General features: G+C 42.6%; 1 protein-coding gene across 6 annotated transcripts in view; it reads right to left on the reverse strand.

The window, feature by feature from the left end:
- Positions 1-12253: 12253 nt before the first annotated feature.
- Positions 12254-21508, reverse strand: part of WDFY3 (WD repeat and FYVE domain containing 3) — a 268490-nt gene continuing 259235 nt past the window's right edge. For all 6 annotated transcript variants that reach the window (XM_053922587.2, XM_053922591.2, XM_053922589.2 and 3 more), the window contains 5 exons: positions 20503-20599; positions 17970-18293; positions 17257-17368; positions 16637-16834; positions 12254-15591 (listed from right to left, as the gene is read on the reverse strand). In XM_053922587.2, the coding sequence (XP_053778562.1) occupies positions 15468-15591; positions 16637-16834; positions 17257-17368; positions 17970-18293; positions 20503-20599 (855 nt within the window). In that variant the 3' untranslated portion in view covers positions 12254-15467. The remainder of the gene's footprint in view (positions 15592-16636; positions 16835-17256; positions 17369-17969; positions 18294-20502; positions 20600-21508) is intronic.

The raw sequence follows: 21508 nt of genomic DNA on the forward strand, positions 1-21508 counted from the left end.
TTCTTCTTAGTGCTGAATTATATTCTATTGTCTGAATATATCACAGTTTATTTATTCACTCACCTACTGAAGGACATCTTGCTTGCTTCCAAGAGTGGCAGTTATGAGTAAAGCTGTTGTAAATATCAGTGAGCAGGTTTTGGGTGGATATAACCTTTCAACTCATTTGGGTAAAATTCAGCAATTACGGCTACTGGATAAGATGGCAATTTCATGTTCCGTTTTGATTTTAATTAGCTATTTTTAAAAGATCTTTTATTTATTTTTAGAGAGAGGGGAAGGGAGGAAGAGGGAGAGAAACATCAATGCATGAGAGATATATCGATCCATTGCCTCTCGAGTGCCCCCAACTGGGCACCTGGCCTGCAACCCAGGCATGTGCCCTGACTGGGAATCAAACCAGCGATTTTTTGGTTGTCAGGCCAGCACTCAATCCACTGAGCCACACCAGCCGAGGCTTGTGTTAAGCTTTGTAAGAACCTTATCAAATTGTCTTCCAAAGTGGATATACCAATTTACATTCTGACCAGCAATAAATGAGAGATCCTATAGTTCCACATCCTTGCCAGTATTTGATTTTGTCAATGTTCTGGATTTTGACCATTCTTATACGTACCTAGTACTTGAATTTGCATTTTCCTGATGCCATATGATATGCAGCATATTTCATATGCTTAGTTGCTATCTGTATATCTTCTGTTAAGATCCTTGGCTCATTTTTAAAACCAAACTGTTTGTTTCTTTACTTTTGAGTTTTAAGAGTCCTTGGTATGTTTAAGGTAACAACCCTTTCTTTTGCAAATATTTTCTACAGGTCTGTAGCTTGTCTTCTCCTTCTCCTGACACTATGTTTCATAGGACAAGAAGTTTTAATTTTAATGAATTCCAGTCTATCAATTCTCTCTTTCATGAATCGTGCCTTTGATGTTGTAACTGTGATGTAACAACTTTGCTGTTGTCAGTCATTGCCTATCCAAAAGTCATCTAGGTTTTTTTTATGGTCTAGTTTTATAGTTTCACATTTTACATTTAGTTTATGAGACATTTTGAGTATTATTTGTGAAAGATATAAGTTCTGTGTCTAGATTCACTTTTTTTTTGACTATTGATATACAGTTGTTCTACTAAAATTTGTTAAAAGACTAATTTTAGCTCCATTGTATGGCCTCTGTTCCTTTGTCGAAAATCAGTGGACTGTATTTATATGCTTCTGTTTCTGGGCTCTGTATTTTGTTCCATTGATCTATTATTTTGCCAATACCACACTGTCTTGATTATTGTAGCTTTATGGTAACTCTTGATGTCAGGTGGTGTCAGTCTTCCAACTTTGTCCTCCCACCACATTGGGTCGGCTGTTCTGGGTTTTTGCTTCTGTGTGAACTTTGACATCAGTTTGTCAACACCCGTGAAGCAACATGCTGCGGCTTGACTGGGATTGCATCGAGTCTGTGGGTCATGTTGGGAAGAGCTGACATCTTGTTTGACAATACTGAGTCATGGATAGAAATATCCAGGAATGGGGAATATCTATTTATTTAGTTTTTTAATTTCATGTATCACAATTTTATAGTTTTCCTCAGAGATATCTGTACATATTTGGTTAATTTATAGGTAAATATTTCATTTCGGGGGTGCTAATGTAAATGGCATTGTTTTTAACTTCCAATTTCACTTATTCTTTGCTGTTACATATGCAAGTGATTGATTTTTGTGTATCATCCTTTCTATCCTGAAACTTTTCTGTAATTAGTTTGAAGGTTTTTTGTCAAAAATTTTTTAAATTTTCTGCCCAAGATCATGTCAGCTGTCAAGTTTTGTCTTTCTTCCCAAGCTGAATATAAACTGTATACTTCTTATTTCTTCTATTTGTTTTATTTGTCTTAGTGCATTAGAACTGTCAGTATGATATTGAAGGAAGTGGTGAGGACATCCTTGCCTTACAGCTAATCACAGTGGTAGAGCTTCGAGTTCCTCACCATTGAGTACAATGTTAACTGTGATTTTGTGTAGATAGTCTCTAGAGAGTTGAGGTGTTGGGAACCGCCCTGCCTGGTTTCAGAGGCTGTAACCCCTCATGGTTAAGGCTGAGTCAGAGTTGGGACAATAAGCCACTAAGGACACAAAGCTTGTTTCCCTGGCAGGTGTGCCACCCCTGCCCACTTCACCCTGCTTGGCCCTGAGCTTGGCCAGTTAGCCAATGACGGGTAAGAATCCTCAAGGGAGGAACAACCTAAGACAGGCTCTGGTCACGGAAGAGGCCCGCAGGGAAGGACTCGGGGGGCTGTGGAAAAAGGGGGTGATGGACCCTCGCCCCTCGGCTTTGAAATAGCCTGAGTCCTCATTCTGTCTGCAAGAAGTGTCCTAATCTCTTGGCTGCCTTACTTCCCTTGCCTGACTTAAGCCTGAAGCAATAACAGAGGGCAGTGCAGTCCTGTGCTGTGAGGGGCGGATTCCCTGGGGAATCAGGCCTAAGAAAGAATGCATACAATCCTGTGAAACCTACTTAATTTGTACCCTCAGTTTAAGAGATAAGGGTCCAGACCTGAGATGACTCTGGCACCTAAAGTTTTATGGCCCTCTAACTAATTGGCTGTAACTCAGAATAAGCCCTCAGAGTTCTCTGTAAATCTTGTATTGTTTAAGCCTTACTGGCTGACAATGACTGATGAGCTTTATCCGTATTCCTATGCGAGTGAACCTAATAAAAGCCCCTGGAGAGAGAGGCTTGGGGCCCTTCTCCCCCTGAGAGAAACGGCCACCTTTCCTCCCCAAGCAGATCATGTCTTGGTAGTCTTTTTCTTCGTCCGTGGCGGAACCTGCGGGGCTGCGTTAAAGCCCCCCGACATTGAAGAAGTTCTTCTCTATTCTCAGTTTATGTGAAGGGGTTTTGGATTTTGTCAAATGTTTTGTTTTGTCATCTATTGATATGATCATGTGACTTTTCCTTCTTAGCTTATTGATGCGGTGGAGTACTTTGATTTTCAAATATTCAACCAGCCTTGCATATTTGGGATAAATCTCATTTGATTGTGGTACAGAATTATTTTTATACATTGTTGGACTTGATTTTCTTTTCTTTTTTTTTTTTGTAATGTCTTAGCCTAGTATTGGTATTAGGGTAATGCTGTTTTCATAGAATGAGTTAGGAGTATTCCCTCTACCTCTATCCTCTGAGAGAGATTCTAGAGAAGTGGTATAATTTCATCCTTAAACATTTGGTAGAATTCACTAGTGGACCCATCTCGGCCTGGTGCTTTGTTTTGGAAGGTTATTTATTAGTGATTCAATTTCTTTAATATTTAGAAACCTATTCAAATATTTTACTTCTTCTTGTGTTAAGGCAAATTGTCTGTCAAGGAACTTGGTTTATTTCATCTAGGCTATCAAACTTATGGACATAGAGTTTCTTTATTATCTTTTAACTCCCATACGATCGGTAGTGATGTCTCCTTTTCCTTTTCTGATATTAGTAACACGCATCCTCTCTGTTTTCCTGTTTTTTAAAATGTAGCTTGGCTAGAGACTTATTGATTCCATTGACCTTTTCAAAGAACTTTTGGTTTCATTGATTTTTCTGCATTGATTTCCTGTTTTTAATTTTATTGATTTCTGATCTAATTATTTCTTTTCCTCTGTTTACTTAGTATTTGTTTTTCTTTTTCTGGTTTCCTAAGGTGGTAGATTATTGATTTTTGATCTTCTTTTTCTTTTTTGTAAAGATTTTATTTATTTATTTTTAGAAAGAGGAAGGAAAGGAGAAAAAGAGAGGGAGTGAAACATCAATGTGAGAAACATCGATCTGCTGCCTCTCATACATGCCCCAACCGGAGACCAAAGCCACAACCCAGGCAAGTACCCTGAACAGGAATCAAAATGGCAACCTTTGGGTTTGCCGTACGGTGCCCAACCAACTGAGCCACACTGGTCAGGGTGATCTTTCTTCTTTTTTAAAGATATGCACTGATTTCCCCACATTCCACAAATTTTGAGAAGTTGTGTTTTTATTTTCATTTAGCTCAAAATACTTAAAGTACATGGAGATTTTATACCATATTTCTAAATAACACATGAACCAAAACAGAAATTTCAAGATAATTTTTAAGATTTTCCTGTTATCAGTTTCTATTTTAGGTCCTTTCTGGCCCGGTAGCAGACACTGTATGATTTCTATTCTTTTAAATTTATTAAGATGTGTTTTATGGCCCACAATCTGGTCTATCATGGTGCATATTCCATGTGAGCTTGAGAAGAATGTGCATTCTGCTGCTGGGTGAAGCAGCCTGTAGATGTCAGTGATATCCAGTTGTTGAGTTCAGCTCCTCACTGCTCTCCTCCCTGCTGGATCCTTCCATTTTTGATGGTGGTGTGTTGAAGCTTCCAGATATGATAGTGCATTCATCTGATTCTCCTCACAGTTCTCTCCATTTTTTGTCTCATGTAGTTTGATACTCTGCTGTTAGGTGCATGGCTTGACTGTTTTAATGGTGTCTTTTGAAGTGTGACAACTTTTAATCCTGATGATATTCGACTTACCGATTTTGTCTGCTGAGGACCCTGTGGGCAACCTCAGGGTCAGTGGGGAGCATGTGGATCTCTCTGACTGCCTCCCAGTCCCACTCTGTATGCGCATCGCCTGCCCCAGGATGATGCTCGTCTAACCACACGTCGCCAGGCCTATGGACACTCACCCCACAACTTACTCTCTGCTGAGATTGTCACTTCTGCTGACAACTTCTCTGGGTACAAGTGTCACCCACCGTTTCCAATTGAGTGAGCTCTCTTTGACTGCTGAGGTCCTCACAGTCCTGTCCTGCCCGGAGCAAACGAGCTGGCAGGGGAATGGAAGCAGCCCAGGGGAAAACTCCCCACAGATGCCCACTGTGCAGCAGCTTTTCGAGCATAAACGCTTCTGATGTTGCTGCACACCTTTCCTGGGTTCCAGAGTGCTGGAATGATCAGCGTTGTCCTGGTGTAGAGACCCTCTTGGGAGAGAAGCTATGTTAACCTCTTCCTTTGGCCATAGCTGGAAATCCCACCTGGGCAATTCTATTTTATAGGAGGAAGAGAAGGGATAACCACCTTTAATCCAAATATGTCACCCTCAGCTGAAGAGTAGTGACCAAGTGCACACACTATCAGAAATATAAAAATAAAAGCATGGCCAAAAGAACTTCACAGAGGTTCTAGGTGAGAGCCTCCAAATGCACCTTCCGGTCCTCAGAATTCCCAGGCTCCCTGGGGTCACACTGTAGAAGCTGCTGTGACTGTGGTCTGTGCAGAGGGCCCTCAGGCTAGGTTGGAGCCGGGCTGGAGAGGAGGGAAAACAGGGGCGGGAAAGCCCCCGGCAGCACCAGGGACTGGAACATCCCAAGGCTGCTAGTGCAGGCTGTTCCCGTCAGGGCTCCCTTACCAGACACCTTTTTGAAAGTACGTATATTGGGAAGCAGCCTGTCTCTAAATCAAAAAAGCATTTTAATAAGGGCCTGTAGGTGACACAGAGAGGGAGTGTGGGTTGGTTGGTGCTGTTCCCTGAGAATAAAAACTGACTGGATACATTGCTGGAGGGAACATAAAGTGGTGCAACTGTTTTGGAAAACAGTTTGGCAGTTCCTCAAAATGTTAAACATAGAGTTACTATAGGATCCAGCAATTCTAGTCTTAGTATATATCCAAGAGAAATGAAAATGCTCACCCACACAAAAACTTGTACATGAATGTTTATAGCAGAACTATTCACAATAGTAAAAAAGGTGGAAACAAGCTCTATGTCCATCAAGTGGGGAATGGATAAAAACCGTGGATTGTCTAACAATTGACTAAACTATTGTACTTGGTAATAAAAGGAACAAAGTTCTGAAACATATTTCAATACAGATAAATCTCAAAAATGTTAAGTAAGACCACCGTTATAAAAAAATGTCCCAAATAGGCAAATCCATAGGCAGAAAGTAGACGAGTGACTGCCAGGGGCTGGAGATGGGGAGGACGGTAAGTGACTGCTTATGAGTTTTCCGTTGGGGTGATGAAAATGTTCTAGAATTAGATTGTGGTGATATTGCACACCTATGTAAATACACAAAACCCTAGTGAGTTAGTTGTACACTTTAAATGGGTGAATTTTGTAGCATGTTAATCATATCTCAGTAAAGTTGTTAAACAATCTGACTAGAGCATCTGTAATGGTGGGATCAGCAGGGGAGGATATTCCAGGCTTGTGGAGGGTTAGGGAAGGGCTGCCAGCTGACTTCACAGCCGGGGACCCCACAGCTTGTCCAGCTGTGCTTATTTAAATGGTCTGATGGGCACAGTTGAGGGGTGGGGCTGCGCTGGAATATTTAAGCATCCTGGGTGGGATGGACTAGGAGGAGGGCAGGCTTCCTTCTCTGGCATTGCTGCAAAGACCCTACAGCTTCTGCTCAGGCCTGGCAGGCAGGTGGTGCCCCCGTAGAGAGAGGATGCCTTTCTTGAGAGTGTCCTCAAGGGCTAAGCAATGGGATGTTTAAGATGAAATCCCCGTTAAAGTTTGAAACACAGGTATTCTGGTATGTGGTATGTAAAAGCCCAAATTCAGCACAAGAAAGATGATGTAAGATTTCTACAAAAACATAGCTCATTAATGTTGAAGATCCCTTACATTATGTTAAGTGAAACGGGTCAGCACAGAAACACAGACACTGTATGATTCCACTTATGAGGTATCTCAGTGAGTCAAACTCTCAGGAGAGAGCAGAACGGTGGTTGCCAGGGGCTGGGGGTGGGGGGCCGGGGGAGGTGCTACTGAATGGGCATAAAGTTTCAGTTGTGCAAGAAGAGCAAGTTTAGAGATCTGCTGTACCTAGAGTCAACAATATTATATACTTACAAAAATCTCATGTTAAATGTTCTTACAACGATGATAATGATAACATGAAAGTTGAAGCTTAGTATGTCAGGGGTCACCTCTAATTCCTTCCCTCAGCATGTTCATTGAGCAGCTACTCTGTCAGGCACAGTTGTGACCAAGACAGGTACAAATATCAGCCTCCAATTAGCTTGCACTTTACTGGGGAGACACCACAAGCAAACATTATATAGTATCTCATATTATGGGGAACTGAGAGGCAGGCTAATTGCAATTGTCAATGGTGCAGAGTGGTCAGGGGAGGCTTCTCTTCTAGGTGACCAGAAGCAAGGGAAGGAGGAAGGGAGTGCTCTTGGGTTAGGCCCTTCCTGGGCAGAGGTTACAGTCAGGGCGAGGGCATGTCAGCATGCATGCAGAGCAGACTGTAGGAGTGGGAAGAGGCGAGGAGCCCTGCGGGGTCGTAAGCAGAGACTGGTAAGATCTGGCACCTGCAAGCTCACCGTTGCTGCCGAGAACTATCACTGGCAACAGCAGAAGCACAAAAATCCCAACAGCAGTCTTCAAACTAAGGGTGAACAGTGTTAAGGAGAATTCACTCCACTCTACCTGAGGGGATATAGAGTCTAGGCAGGAGTATCCACCTTTAGAAGAAAGATGAAAATGGCATGTTACCTATACAAAAAGGCAGGCAAGAAGGAGGCAAATATTTGCAAAAGGACCAAGAGGCCAATCTGGGGGAAACCACCTACACAGAAGAGAATTTCTGGGAAGACTTTGTATTATATAAATCAGTAAGAATAAAGCAACAGTGAGATGATAATATACATATTCCAGAGCTAAGAAAACAAAATTGTGAATTAGAAACAGTAAAGAATGAAACAGATACGCTGAAAATTTAATTACAGATACTTACAGGAATGCAAGCCTCCCATTTACAGGCTAGGAAGTTCTTGAAGAGGGCAGTTGTGCCATTTTTGTATTACCCTCTTAAGGCCAAGCAGACTATGTATCAGCATGGACACATTAGTTATTACCTCAAAAGGAGAAGGAAGTCCTGGCTGGTGTGGCTCAGTGGATTGAGCACCGGCCTGGAAACCAAAAAATCACTGGTTCAATTCCCAGGGCACATGCCTGGGTTGTGGGCCAGGTTCCCGGGGTTGGGGGGCAAAAGGTGAGGGGGTGGCTCGCGAGAAGCAACCACACATTGATGTTTCTCTCCCTCCCTTCCCCTCTAAAAGTATTTTTTTTTTTAAACGAAGGAAATTGACATAGGTGGGTCCAAACTTGAACCACAAGCCTACTCAATTACATCAGCCTGCAGAGCCTGACTGTGCCGATCCTTAAGTTTACAACCAAAGACTCCTTAGGTTGACCTTTGCTCCCTGGTTTATTTCTCTCTAATTTGTGGCGGAGCTTGAGGGCAAGATCCGAAAGGAGTTGTTTTTCTTTAAATACCTCTGTCCTCTGCTCTGAAAGGCAACTTTCCCTTGTCTCTGTTGAGCAGGAAGTATGATAGCTGAAGGCCAAGGTTGAAGTTCTAACCTTTACCTGCTTGATAAAGCAGAGCATAGTTATGCATGGACGGTACAGAAATAACAACCTAAGGACATTTTCACTGTAGTTGCAGAGAGAGAGAGAGAGAGAGAGAGAGAGAGAGAGAGAGAGAGAGAGGAGACAGATGCAAACTGGGAGCTGTTTGTAAGGAGCATTGGCCTGGGAGTCAGGAAATTCAGGGGTCGAGCTGGGAATTAAAGGTAATGAGCAGCGTGGCGTTGGGAGCACCAGATCCCATCTCCTCTGTGTTAAATGAGGGTTTGGGTGGGATGATTTTTCAGGGCTCTTTCCAGACTAACATTCTGCCTGTTTTGTCTTTGACTGTAGATGTGAGTGGCTTTATTAAATGTTTTAGTGCATCATTCCTATTATGTTCATTCTAAATTAACACTCTAGTATATTGAGAACACGCTTACATTTGAGGAACCTCAGATAAGGACAAGTTGCCCAGAATCACACATTAAGTGGCAGAAGAGGAACTCAAACCCCAGAGCAGCTCTCTGCGGCCAAGCTCCTGACCAGTGTACAGTAGTAGGAAGAACTGTACCTTATATAAAAAGTTTACCATTAATAGTTTTTTTTTACATTAGCAAAATTTTAGTCTTGAGTAGAAGAACGTGATTTAAAAAAGACCTTGACTTCAGAGATGCACTCTTGGTCTTTGCGTGCCTTTGAGTTGTGGAGTTGGTATTTCAACAGCTGGTGTGGCTGCCACCTGTGAGGCAGCGTGGCAGGGCCTGCTCCTGCAGGTGGCAGGTGGCAATGGGAGCCCAGCTGAAAGCTAAGGGCCCACGGTTAGGAATCTTGTTCCTAAATGAGGTTGTGTACGGGCCACTTTATACCTTAGAAGGAACGTCACACACCTTCTCCTTGGAACATTGCTTCTCAAGGTCTGGTTCTCAGACTCCTGGGAGGCCTGAGACCCCTTTGTGGTCTATGACTATGAAGACTATTTTCATAATAATACTAAAAGGTTGTCTGCCTTTTGCCACTGCTTGATATTCGTACTGAACTGAGGTACAAAAGCAATGTGAGTAAAACTGCTGGCATCTATGCATGAGTCAGGCCAGTGGCACCAAACTCTTAGTGGCAGTCACGGTGTTCTCCATTGCCAAGTACTTGCAGCACAAAGAAAAGCACCCGTTTCACTTCAGAATGTCCCCTGAGAAGCAGTAAAAATGACTACTTTTATTAAATATTCAACCTTCAGTTGTGTGACAAAATGCTCAGTGCCACGAGGCTCCCCCAGCCTGTAGTTCTGTGCAATACCTGTCTCAGAGAAAAGCACCTGGTGCCACTGAGCTGTGGGCCGAGCAGCCACCTCGTGGGACGCACCGTCATTGCCTGAAAGCATGACGGACAAACTATGTTTTTTGGCAGCGATGTTCTTGAAATGAACAAAGTGAGCTTCAAAGAAAACATTAGACAGTATTTATTGCCAGTGATAACATCTTAGATTGGAAGTAAAATTTCCAATTTTGAAAAACTTGTATGTACCACTGTGAGTTTGACTTAGAAATTCCTGAGACTTCTTGTGATATTTTGATACAAATGATGTGATTTTCTCATATGACATATAAGGACATATGTCAACACTTGGGAGATCTACATACACTACAGTAGTGATGTAGCTTATGACTAAGTTAGGGAAGCATTATTTTCTACAGGACCAATGCATGCTATAAAATTATGCAAGGGTAAAAGATACATACAAAATGCAAGACAGACCAATGGATTTTAAGGTTTTAAGAGTATGAAAAAGTCACCGATGTAGTTTCAGATGCCACACCGCAGGCAATCTTTAAAAAACTTAAACTATTTATTATCTTGAAGAAACAATGATCTGAATAGGCTCTTAAAATATGCCCCCCTAATTTTTTGATCCACTCATTTGCTGATGGGCACTTAGGTTGCTTCCAGTACTTGGCTATTGTAAATTGTGCTGCTATGGGGGATACTGGGGAGAGGGGTCTATAGGAGCTACTATAAAGGACACAAGGACAAAATAAAGGGGGAGGGTAGAGGTGGGGGAGGGGGGTGGGACTGGCTGGGGTGCGGTGGAGGGAAGGGGAGAAAATGCAGACAATTGTAACTGAATAAAAATAAATTAAAAATAAATATGCCCCCCTTTTCCAACCACATACCTGTGCAAGGCTGGATTTTCCTCATATGCTTCAACCAAAGCAAACTGTCACCAGATTGAGTATAGAAGCAGTTATGAGAATTCATCTGTGTTTAATTAAGCCAGACATTAAAGAGATTTGCAAAACTATTAAACAATTCACTATCTTCACTAATATTTTGGGGGGCTTTAGACAAGTTTCTTGTTCATGGACATATGTAATTGATGTTAATATATCATCAATGACATCATTATATAAAAGTGAATATATCTATTTTAAAATGTTTTGGTTTCTGATACAATGAAACCAAAACATACTGGTGGATGCAAACCACACAACAAGAGCAGTTGGAGTCCTTGATAGTTTTTAAGGATCCAAAGTTCCTGAAACCAAGAAGTGGAAGAAACCCTGTGTTAGTCCCCCTCACATCCTCACAGGCGGCTCCCGACAAAGGCAAACCTGCTGCACCGAGGGCGGAAGTCCAGCTGGTGACAGCTGCAGCCTCGGTCTCAGTTTCCATTGCAGAGCTCTGCGGAACACCATGCGGTCCCTGGGCGTGACAGGTTGGCTCGGTGCCATTTCTAGCAAAAGGCAAAAGGAACAATAAATAATGCTCCTTTCTACAATGGGTGGGCGAAGATGACCGTGCTGACGGAGGAGTGAACAGGACTACTCTAATGCTGGACTAACTCCACCGGACTGCTCCCTGTCTGATGCCCCAAATGGACCCAAGTGAGGGGCGAAGAGGAAATTTTAGTGAAGATGGAGAGCAAATGGCAGAAAGGGGACTTACTGAAGATCACTGTTTGTCCTTCACACCCTGAGGGAACTTTGGCAAGGCCGTTCCTTGACTACAACTCTCCCTGAGGCCTTCGGGATGGTGAGCACTATTACATCCAAGTAGTGGGAACTACCTGTTTTCTCTCTTACCACTGGCTTTTTATTTTTGAAGAACAGCTATTGTCTTAAAAGTTCTTGGCATTCTTGTATCTCCCGACTCTAAAGTGAAGTTGTATTTTGGTGGAATTTGTAATAAGCACCATATTCTCAAATTTGGGACTTTGCTGTTCAAGATGAAAATGAACTTTAAAAAAAAATTAATACAATACCTTTAAAAAGTGGTAAAGTCAAGTCACTGAAGTGCTGGGAAGGCAGTTTACAACCAGAGAAGCTAGTTACTGTGAACAGGCGCTTGTGAATTCCTACATCTCAGATTGAAGTCTGTGATGAAAGACTAACTGATTGATGCCGGCGGGTGCAGCGCTCGCAGAAAAGGGGCAGGACACCCAGGTATCCCTGGGGTGGGCATGGCGGGGTAAATAAAGTACTTGCTCACTTCTCACAGTATGATGGACACAGAACAAGGCTCAGGAAAAAAGTCAAAGCCATCGTGTCTCCCAGAAGTCACTTGCCTCTCCCTGCGGCTGTCCACACACATGCTCCCCGGCCGGGCAATCCTGCACAGCAGGGGCGGTCAGAACGCAGAAAGGCTGGTGTTTGCGGATGGACCAAACCGGAACCTGAACCAAAATTAACAGCCACTATCTCTGCAAGCAGAGATCTTAAGCAGGTGCTTCTGAAAGACATATTCACCACTATTAAAAAGCTAAGAAAGTTTAGGGAATTATTAGACCTCAGTTTTGCTTTCTTTTTCCTTCCCTGAAGAACTGGCTTAAAAACAACTTTTTTGGGGAGTGACAAATAGTAGGTATTTATTTGAAATGAAAAAGAAAAGTATCTGGACTATTGCATTTAATCATGTATTGTAATTGTGTTACTCTACCTTTTTGCATCAGAGACAGATATACAATGAACATTCAGTTATCACAGATTGTACACTAGGTAGTAATTTTTCAGGCCTTTACATAACCACCAAAGAACAGATATTGGATTCTGTAATATAGTACAAAAGTCCACAATGAATCCAGTCTTAGCCAGTATCTTCAATTTACTTCTGTTGCTGTACAAATAATTGGCCAATTTCTAGGGCTTACAAGTTAATAACAGGACAAAAAAAATATACATTGCACTGACACAAAAAGTCAGCCGTGTTAATAGTCATGCAACAAGTAACCAAACTTGCTGAAATTAAAAATACTTTCTAAAAACAGTTTTAACGGCATAAATATTTTATACATAGTTCATTTACCAAAAACAAAATGTATTTAAATGATACAAAGAAAAAATAAGTTTCTAACAATTTTATACATAAGAAAGTGCAAAATAACTTATCTAGAGTGTTTTGCTATTATCCAGATGGGTGGCTGCTATGGGCAGCTGTTCTCTTCTTCTGAAGCGCGGCGGTACAGTGGCGCACTACACACGTTAGAACACGGGGATGGAGAGGTGAACAGGTGGGTGGACGCACAAGGGAACCACACAGACCGGGCGGGAGCCCTGTGAGGTACTCTCAGAGAAAGAGTCAGACCACACAAATGTGGATGTACATGCTGAGAATATAGGTTGGTAAACAAATGCAATGGGCCAAAGAAAGACATTCAAAGGAACATTATGTATATGAGTGTATTTGTATGTGTGAGTGGTTATGATTTCTGCATTAAAAAAAACCAAAAAACCCCACTAAACAAAACAGTTGCCCACAGCACCAGCTGCCAGAGGAAATACTATCATGAGGGTTTTGGTTTCCACCTTCTGGTCATGGAAGTTGTGTCGGAAAGTTTAAAAGTGTTCATCCCATGTAACTTCTTATTACAAAGAGGAATTGAGGAATTACCTTTAAGTAACTACATAACACACATTCATATATTCAAGTCTTTAAAAACACCTCTGCCATTGGGTTTGGGGTAAACATGGTTCATGGACACAAGGAGGACGCTTCTTTTCAAAAGTGTAGAATAACACTGCTACAACTCGTCTACAGGGCTGGACAGGGGCAAAGCCCACGGCTGTGTGATAGCGCAGCTCCTGCAAGTGCCGAACATCCAGTACTATTTAGCAGAACTGAAGAAAGACGGGGAGGGGCAGGGAGAGCGTGGAGGGGAATAAGACACAGAAAGGAAAACAGAACACAACTTTTCTTCAAGTTAAAGTATTAATGCCAATAATCCTTTTATTAACAAGTATATTTGAACTTTTAGAAATGGAAGTGTCTTAATCAATTTTGATATGTAATCATAAATAGACTGTAGGCTCAAACCTAGGTAAATAAAGGTTTAAATTTAGTAAGCATAAGGCACTAAAGCAGCCTTTATATTTTCTCTTGGAGACCTAGTTATCAGGAAGAACATAGTTGTTCTTAAGCTGGTTTCAGCCCATTAGGTACAAGATTGCTATTGTACCAATGCCTATTTTTGAATGCATGTGCATATATGTGCATTTTAGTGCATAAGGGTGCCTGTCGCCAGGGCCTGAAGACGCACGGTCGGGAAAGCCGAAGCCACTGTCCTGTGTGTGGGCCTCCATGGGGTGCGGAGGCCTGTCCTTCCTTCCTGGGCCATCAATGAGTCTACATTTTTCAGTCACCGGGCTTTTAGAATTGTTCATAATATTATCACTAAATATCTGAAAATGTTAAAATCTAGATTAATTGTTTCATTTGTTTATATATATATATATATACACACACACATATATATGTACATTACACATATTTAAAAAAACCCCTTCACCAAAGCCATTTTTCTATAAACTAAACTTATCTCTTAGCCTCTACCAGCTTTAGTCTCCCTGGATTTGTGTGTTCTGTTACCAACTAGTAGAACAAATTAAATAACTAAATATTAAAATACTGTAATTATATTCATAGCAAAAACAAAAAAATAGACATTGATACAGTATAAATCTCACTGTTTTCAGGTAGATGGCATTAAATGGTAAAGGTTAATTATAAGCAGTTCTGACATGTTCCAGTTTTATAACAAGGTTTATATGTTAATTCTGTACATTGTTTTTTTTTTTTTTTACCCTTTTTTGAAAATGAGCTATAGTAGAACTTTTAGTGTCAGCAAAGACACATACTTACTATGTTCTAGCAAGAGAAGCTAATTTGGGTTACATGCAATTCTATCTCCTTTCGTTGAGGCAGAGCTGTTTCTGCATCGTGCTGGTCTCCGGACCACCTCCGTGCAATGCTGAGAAGGTGTGCTATGACCAAATGGCAGTCCCGATGGCAGTTTACAAGGGGCCCTGTGACACCAGAACAACATTGAGGTGGTGTATAGCCAGGTGGAAGATGCCCTGACATTTCCAGGGTATCTTACGGCTGGACTCTTATTCTCCCATGCTGTTTCTGAAGAAGGTCTGCATTATTTTGGTTACTAGCCTAGTTTGAGTGGAGATACTGTGGGCAACGTAAATAAAAGAACATCGGGCACACAGGCTGGGTTTGGAAAGAGGTGGGGGAAAGACCACATATAATGTCTTTGAGGATTAAAAAAACATATTTATAATTAATTGGTGAGAGATGTCAGACAAACCATAAGAAGTTCATTGAGTTAGTGGTTAAGTTTGAAGTCTCATGTTACAGGCAGTAAAGTCCTTATTTAGAAAAAAGGCCTTTAAACCTATTTACAATATACACAGTTACTTGCGAAGAAGTCTGATTTACAACCATTTTCTCAAAGCCTTTTTTTGTTGTTGTTGGTTTTTCCAAATAAGGATAAGTAGCTCTACAAAAATGAGACACATACACAAAAAAGACGGTTAATAAGTGACGATTTTCTCTTGGAGACAGCTATTGTTAGCAGGGAGAATTGGATATTGACACTGTTGCTGAGGAACCACCTCATGTTCTTCTTGTGCTGTTCGCCCGAATAGCGTCTGCTCCATTACTGTACTCTACACCCATTTATTCAGTGATCCCTTTGAATGCAACACTGCAAACACGCGGCATGAAGAGATGTGTAAACGGAGACTGATGCCTTCCGAGCTCTAACAGGGAACCGGGAAGAGGGTCTGGAGACCATGGTCTCCATCAGCGTGTTGAATCTTCAACAATTTCGAGGCCCATCTTCTGAAGCCCTCTCGTGCTGTAAGTTGTAGTAACAGTTCTGACAAACACGCACTGGGGATGAGATTTTCAAACGTTTGATTTCTGACTGAAACCGACTGCACCTAAAGGAAAGGCAAAAATCAAGCAGTTATAGGTCCTCTCTATGTTTGACCACTGGCTGAGAAATACTCATTCGAAAATCAAAAGGGAAGCTTGCAGCATAATGCCAAAGGCCACACTGAGGTCATGTGCTTGACCAAGGACTGAAAGGAATGCCATATTTCCTGTTTCAGTATATGAGGAAAAGGAATATTAAATCAAGGCAGGCTATTTATTTGATTGTAGAAAATTTAAAAAAATGTTGAGATTCTCCTACAGGGTAGAAGCCATGGGGTCCACAGCCGTGGCCACCCTCCCTGAGCAGGCCCGCTCCTCAGGCCCTACGAACTCACAGGTATGCCACCATCTTTACTGCAGCTTGGCTTTTTTCTCTTGGCAGAAGACTCACCATAAGGCTCACACATTTCAAACAACACGTTGGTCACTACCAAGTTCCTTTGGGCTTTTATAAACACCTGGTTTGATCTACACCTCAGTTGTTTCTTAAACCACTTGTTTCTTAAACAAGTAGTCTGGTCCAAATGTTTTCATTTTCTGTTTATTTTGATAAATTCCTTGAAGTAGACAATACTTAAGAGATGTTCAAATTCTTTAAAAAGTATTCCTATTACTGGAATAAAGCAGGGTGCAACCTTGGACATGGTGCTTAATCACGTTAAGCTTGGCTTCTCACAAGACTGAAATAGAGAATTTTATCTCCTCGATTAATCTACCAGTAAAAGTGTCAGTGAATAAATAAGTGTTCAGCGAAATAATAAATCTCTTACGCTACCAAGCGTAAGAGATTTAAAGGACTGTTACTGGACTTTGAGGAGACCCTCAGGAGTGCTGACCAGGTGTTTTTGGTGATTATTTCTGCACTGTCCAGTATGAAGGAAATATATCACAAATGTAACAAAAAAGAACAGAGAGAAAGTGAAGACTGATTCAGACTGACACAGCATTCTGGAGTGGGGGCCCAGAGCAAATCAGAACCTTTGTGTGGGTCATATTTAATACCCTTAGAGCTTAACCCGCAGAAACGCAAAACCTTGCATCTCATCTTACTTTTGGCAGAAGAGCTGACCGCAGTTCCTGCAATGGTGGCGCCTTTCTGTGAGAGAAAACCGCACGGAGCAACCCGAGCAGCTGTCACCGCCTTCGTCCTTCACCCAGTGGTCTGCAGCAGAACGGCCTGGCTGGTCACTTACAGACCAGCTGAAAACTCGGCCTCGACTGTCACCAATGAGGATCCTACTGTGATCCCTGCAGGAGACACAACAGAGTCACCTCAGGGGTGGCCTCAGCACAGCCTTCTGGCTGAAGCGCTCTTCCCATTACTCTTGAGGCTCTCCAGTTTTCAGTGGGAATGTGTGTGGGAGTGGGGGTCGTGTGCATGAAGACACAAAAAGAACTGAGCCCGAATTTACACTTCCATCTCAACTCTCTTTGGATCAAACCTTGCCGTATCTCTGAAGTAGGAGCAAGGCAAAGTTGTTTTTTTTTTTTTTGTTTAATTTGGAATTAAAATCTACACACTGCCAGGGTTTTTCTTCTGATTTGTCTGTTTGAGCCACATATGAAAATGAAACCTGTTTTCCTCAAAGACGGGCTTAGAGTATGTGGCCCCGGGCACAGCCTACGGTTGACTCAGTTATAAGAGCAGCTGAAGAAGGTCTGACACTCACTTGGAGACGCCCAGGGCGGTGATCTCTGCCGGGTGTGCGTTGTCCTTCCGATCGAAGGCCGTGTGCATAGTTAGCTTACTCCTGAACACCAGCTGCCGTTCCCATCGGTACCCTGGAATGCAAAAGTGCAAGACATGGCAAATGGAAGTGAGGGAAGCCAGTATTTGGTAGGTACACCCTAATACAGTGCTCTCCAAAGTTGGGGTACCATAAGATAGAGTTATTGCAGCTTTTCCAGTTCTCAGCAGCTGCTGCCTCAGTGGAAGGTAAAGCAATCTAGCTTAACATTTACCACGGACCAGGTGGGAGAACGTCTCACTTGCAAAGACAAATACAGAGAAGGGGAAATCATGGATGCAAGAACATACAATTTCTCCAGTTGAGAACCTTGCTTGTATTTTAGTCAAAGTTACCTGTGAATACACTTTTATTTTTATCTGTAAACAATAATTTGCTTATTTTCAAAAGCTTTCATGATTTGTGAATGAAGTTATGGATTTGAGGCATCTCTAAAAAAATGCCAAACATATTGCAAACACTATTGTGGGGTACAATCTCTAAGTCCACTTTACATAGAACATTTCTGAGGCTTTCTCTGTGGGTGGTCCAAGTCACAGGGATGGGGGGCTCAGGGAGAGCTAGAGCTCATCGCCTCCTCCGCTAACCCTCACACCACCCACAAAGGACCCAAAGGACACCAGACTCCAAGTTACCTGGCTTCAATCTGCTGTAATTCCGTACTTCAGTGGGGTTGGGGTGAGAGTGGTTAAGGGGACCCTGCAAATGGGCTCTGGTCTGCCCCTCTGAATAGTTCACGAATACGAAGCCATCTTTCTCATCCAGACTGAGCTGGTCAGACCAGCGCCTGGAGTCGTCCGAGCCGCTGTCAACACACCAGGGGGCTGTGGCTCGGCAGGAAGAGGCCCGGGGCCTGTGGCCGGTGCTGCTGGGCTGGCTGAACATGTCCTTGGGATCCTGGTTGCTGCTCTGCTCATCTGCTTCTGAATCACTGCTGTCCTCATCCTGGGCTTCCTGTCCTGGGTAATGCATTGGGAGGATTAGAAAACACATCTACAACACAGTTAGATCTGGCTTTGTCCCACTGGTATTTTTCCTCTGTCAATTAAGACAGAATAGACATATAGTATCTTAAGATAAGTATAACAATGAAAAAATTGCCAGAATTTTCAGCTAGATTACATATAGGAAAAAAACCAGCAGAATTTGTCAGTCCCTAAAATGCTTTGGCCCAAACATTCATTTTTTCAGAGTCTGGTCACAACCTTTGCAAGTTTCTCACTACCTGCCTCACTACCACCGTTTAGCTAGATGGTGCCAACTCTCCTCCATGCAGCCTGGCCCCTTCTTATGGAAAACTGCACATGCTGTTAGTTCTACTTAGAGCCAACTTCCTAATCTCTGTGCATTCCCATGTTATGTATCTTTCAAGGCACAGCTTAATTACTTCTTCCCCTAAACTCTTACCTAGCTCCTGCAGCAGAAAGTAATCCTCTCTCATGGCCTCCTTCAACAGTTTTATGCCTTTCGTGTACTTGTGATTCTCACCCCAAACTATTACTTTTGGACAGTCTTTCTAAAGACAGAGGCCAGCTTGAGGGAAGGGGCCCCAAACACAGTGCCTCCAGTATAGCAGTCTATATAAATGACGACACAGATGAATAAATTACTGATGTAAGTTTTAATCTAGGATTTGGGTTTTTTTTCCTTCTTTCCATTGTTACTTTGCATTTCCTCACATGAATCCCTACTCCCCTACAACAGAGTGTACTGAAAGGAAAATTATGAAAAACAAACACATACAATGGGAAAAAATGAGAGAGTAAGAACAAGGGTGCAAGCACCAGCCCACCAAACATACATATTTTTTAGCAAGACACACACTTCATTTGCCTCCCTCTACACACAGTAACACTAGCAGTAGGTGGCTAATTTGAGTGGACTTTTTCACCCTATTGGCTTATGAGTATGAGCTTTAAGGTCGTCACACAAGAAGTCTTGGAAACAGTTCTGATTTCTGGGGAACCGCTAGCTTGTTTTGCAACTGCCCTCAACCCCAACTTCCTCACTGCCCAAGGTCAACCCTCCTGTGGGCTGCCCTCCCATCTGCCACACCCTGGCTACAACATGAGTGCACAAGGAGGAAGAAGACCAACAAATGTCTCTCCTCCCTCAATCTGACCCCTTCTTTGACCTCACTTATTCAGCTCATCTTCCACTGTTATTTACTTAAAATCTTTGTTAAAGGAAGGGAGAGTGACCCACTTCTTACTGGAATTAATCCAATGTCTGACACACGACTGAACTGTTATAACCCGAAACACCCAGACGACCTCTCCAGTGGAGCTGCAGCGGCCCATGCACACATTCACACACATGACAGTAACAGACGCAGTGAGACGCCCTGTCCGCTGGATCACCGCTGGTTCAGGGCACAGTAAAAACCACTTTCGGCTTACGAAGAGAAGCTATTTGTGCCTTTCTGATAATAAGTCTTTTCCCTTAGTAATCCTCTCCTATTGTCAAACTCAGATGGAATTCCCAATGTACAAAAATTAACCACAGAGAAACAGTCAAAAGGCCAAACTTAAAATCCCTTCCAGGAAGACTCCTGCAAAAACTGTTTTGAATCAAATGGGGCTAAGTTCTCTGTACATCAGCCTGGTTTTTTGGCCAATCATTCTGTATAGAAATCAGGTATCTCTATACTTCATTTTAAAGTGCTTCACAGATAACAGATACCAGGCTTCAGTTTGAATGAATGCCCTTCTTGAGCAAGCCCACGGTGGGGACACTGGCCCGTCACTGTGAAGAGTTTACAAACACGAGGCCAGCCTGTCATCCATACTGAGCCTGCCAAGCAATGGGCGGACAAGCCGGGGGCCTGAGGTGCAGGCCATCTGACTTGTCCAACACTGTGCCCTCCAGATTCTGCTTTGTATTTTTACAACTGGAAGTCCAAGCCTTTGGTATTCAAAGAGCTAGTAACTGTGTTTACAATGGGATGTGGAAGCCTCTCCAAGACACTCATCCCGCTGAGTGCTGCCTAGAGAATCAGAGAAAGCTCTGCACACCCACCCACCTACTTTACACACCAGGTGCCTAGCAAGCTTCCGGCAGCAACGCCCAACCAGCCTCAGGCTCTGGTTTATTGTTTGATGTAATTTTATACACAATGACTTAAAAATATGAGAACTGTCAAATAACATTTTAGAAAGTATTAAATACCTATTTGTGCTTCTGGACAGTCTTCCTGCATTTCTAGGGCTTCAACGGGCTCAGGAGCTGGTGTTTCAGGAACTTGCAAAAATTCCATTCTCCAAAACTGAATTTAAACAATTTACATGTTACTGGATGAAGATGAGTTCTTAGTGTTAAACAGGTGGCTTAGTTTCTGTCATTGCGTGTAATTAAATTTCCCTGTATCCTGAAAAATGTGGCCGGGGACTGACTACACATAAACAGGGCTTCCCACACCGTGTTCGAGGAGATGCCAACGAGTGTTTCTTGGTGGAGGGAAAAGGACTGTGGTTAAGAAAGTTTGAAAAACATGGTCCAACTAAGTACACTGTTGTGCTTCCTACAAAAACATCTGACAGCCTCGCATATACCAATACATACTCTGGACTGCCAAAAAGGCATTCAGGAAGCAGGATCCCCAAACGTTTTTGGCAATGGAGCTTTTGGCCATGGAAAATACTAGTAGGAGTTCCTAAGAATAATCTGAATTTACTATTTAAATAGTGAACTGACTTAAAATTTTGGTCATGAGGCCTTAGAGATGAAGCAGTCTCCCTCTGGAGAGAGCGGGCTCTGGGGTGCGCCTGTGGTCTAAGGTGCAGTGTGTGGTGCAGGAGGGCTGGTAACAGCTGCACGGTCGCTCAGCATGTGACTGTGACTAGTCGGCAGCATCGGCTGCACTGTGCTTTCACTGGGTCAACTACAGAAAAGAAGCACCAAGTAAAACCCCAGAGGAAAATCTCCAAATATCAGAACAGACTACAAAGGTAAACACTCCGTGGATTCCATCTTCTGCAGTGGCCTCGCAGAGAAAGCTAAGACAAGGGCAAACTATCTAGGATTCAGGGGATCACCTAGAACTGTGGACAGGGAATGAATGACCTCAGGCCTCAAATGTTTTCTAGCTCTTTGATTCCAGTTAGAAAAGAGACAGTCCCAGTTTTCCCTAAGAAGTCATTTGACAAGCTGTGAGCCAATACCCGCACATTTGTAT

Source organism: Desmodus rotundus, chromosome 4 (assembly GCF_022682495.2).
Source record: "Desmodus rotundus isolate HL8 chromosome 4, HLdesRot8A.1, whole genome shotgun sequence".
NCBI classification, from domain to species: Eukaryota; Metazoa; Chordata; class Mammalia; order Chiroptera; family Phyllostomidae; genus Desmodus; species Desmodus rotundus.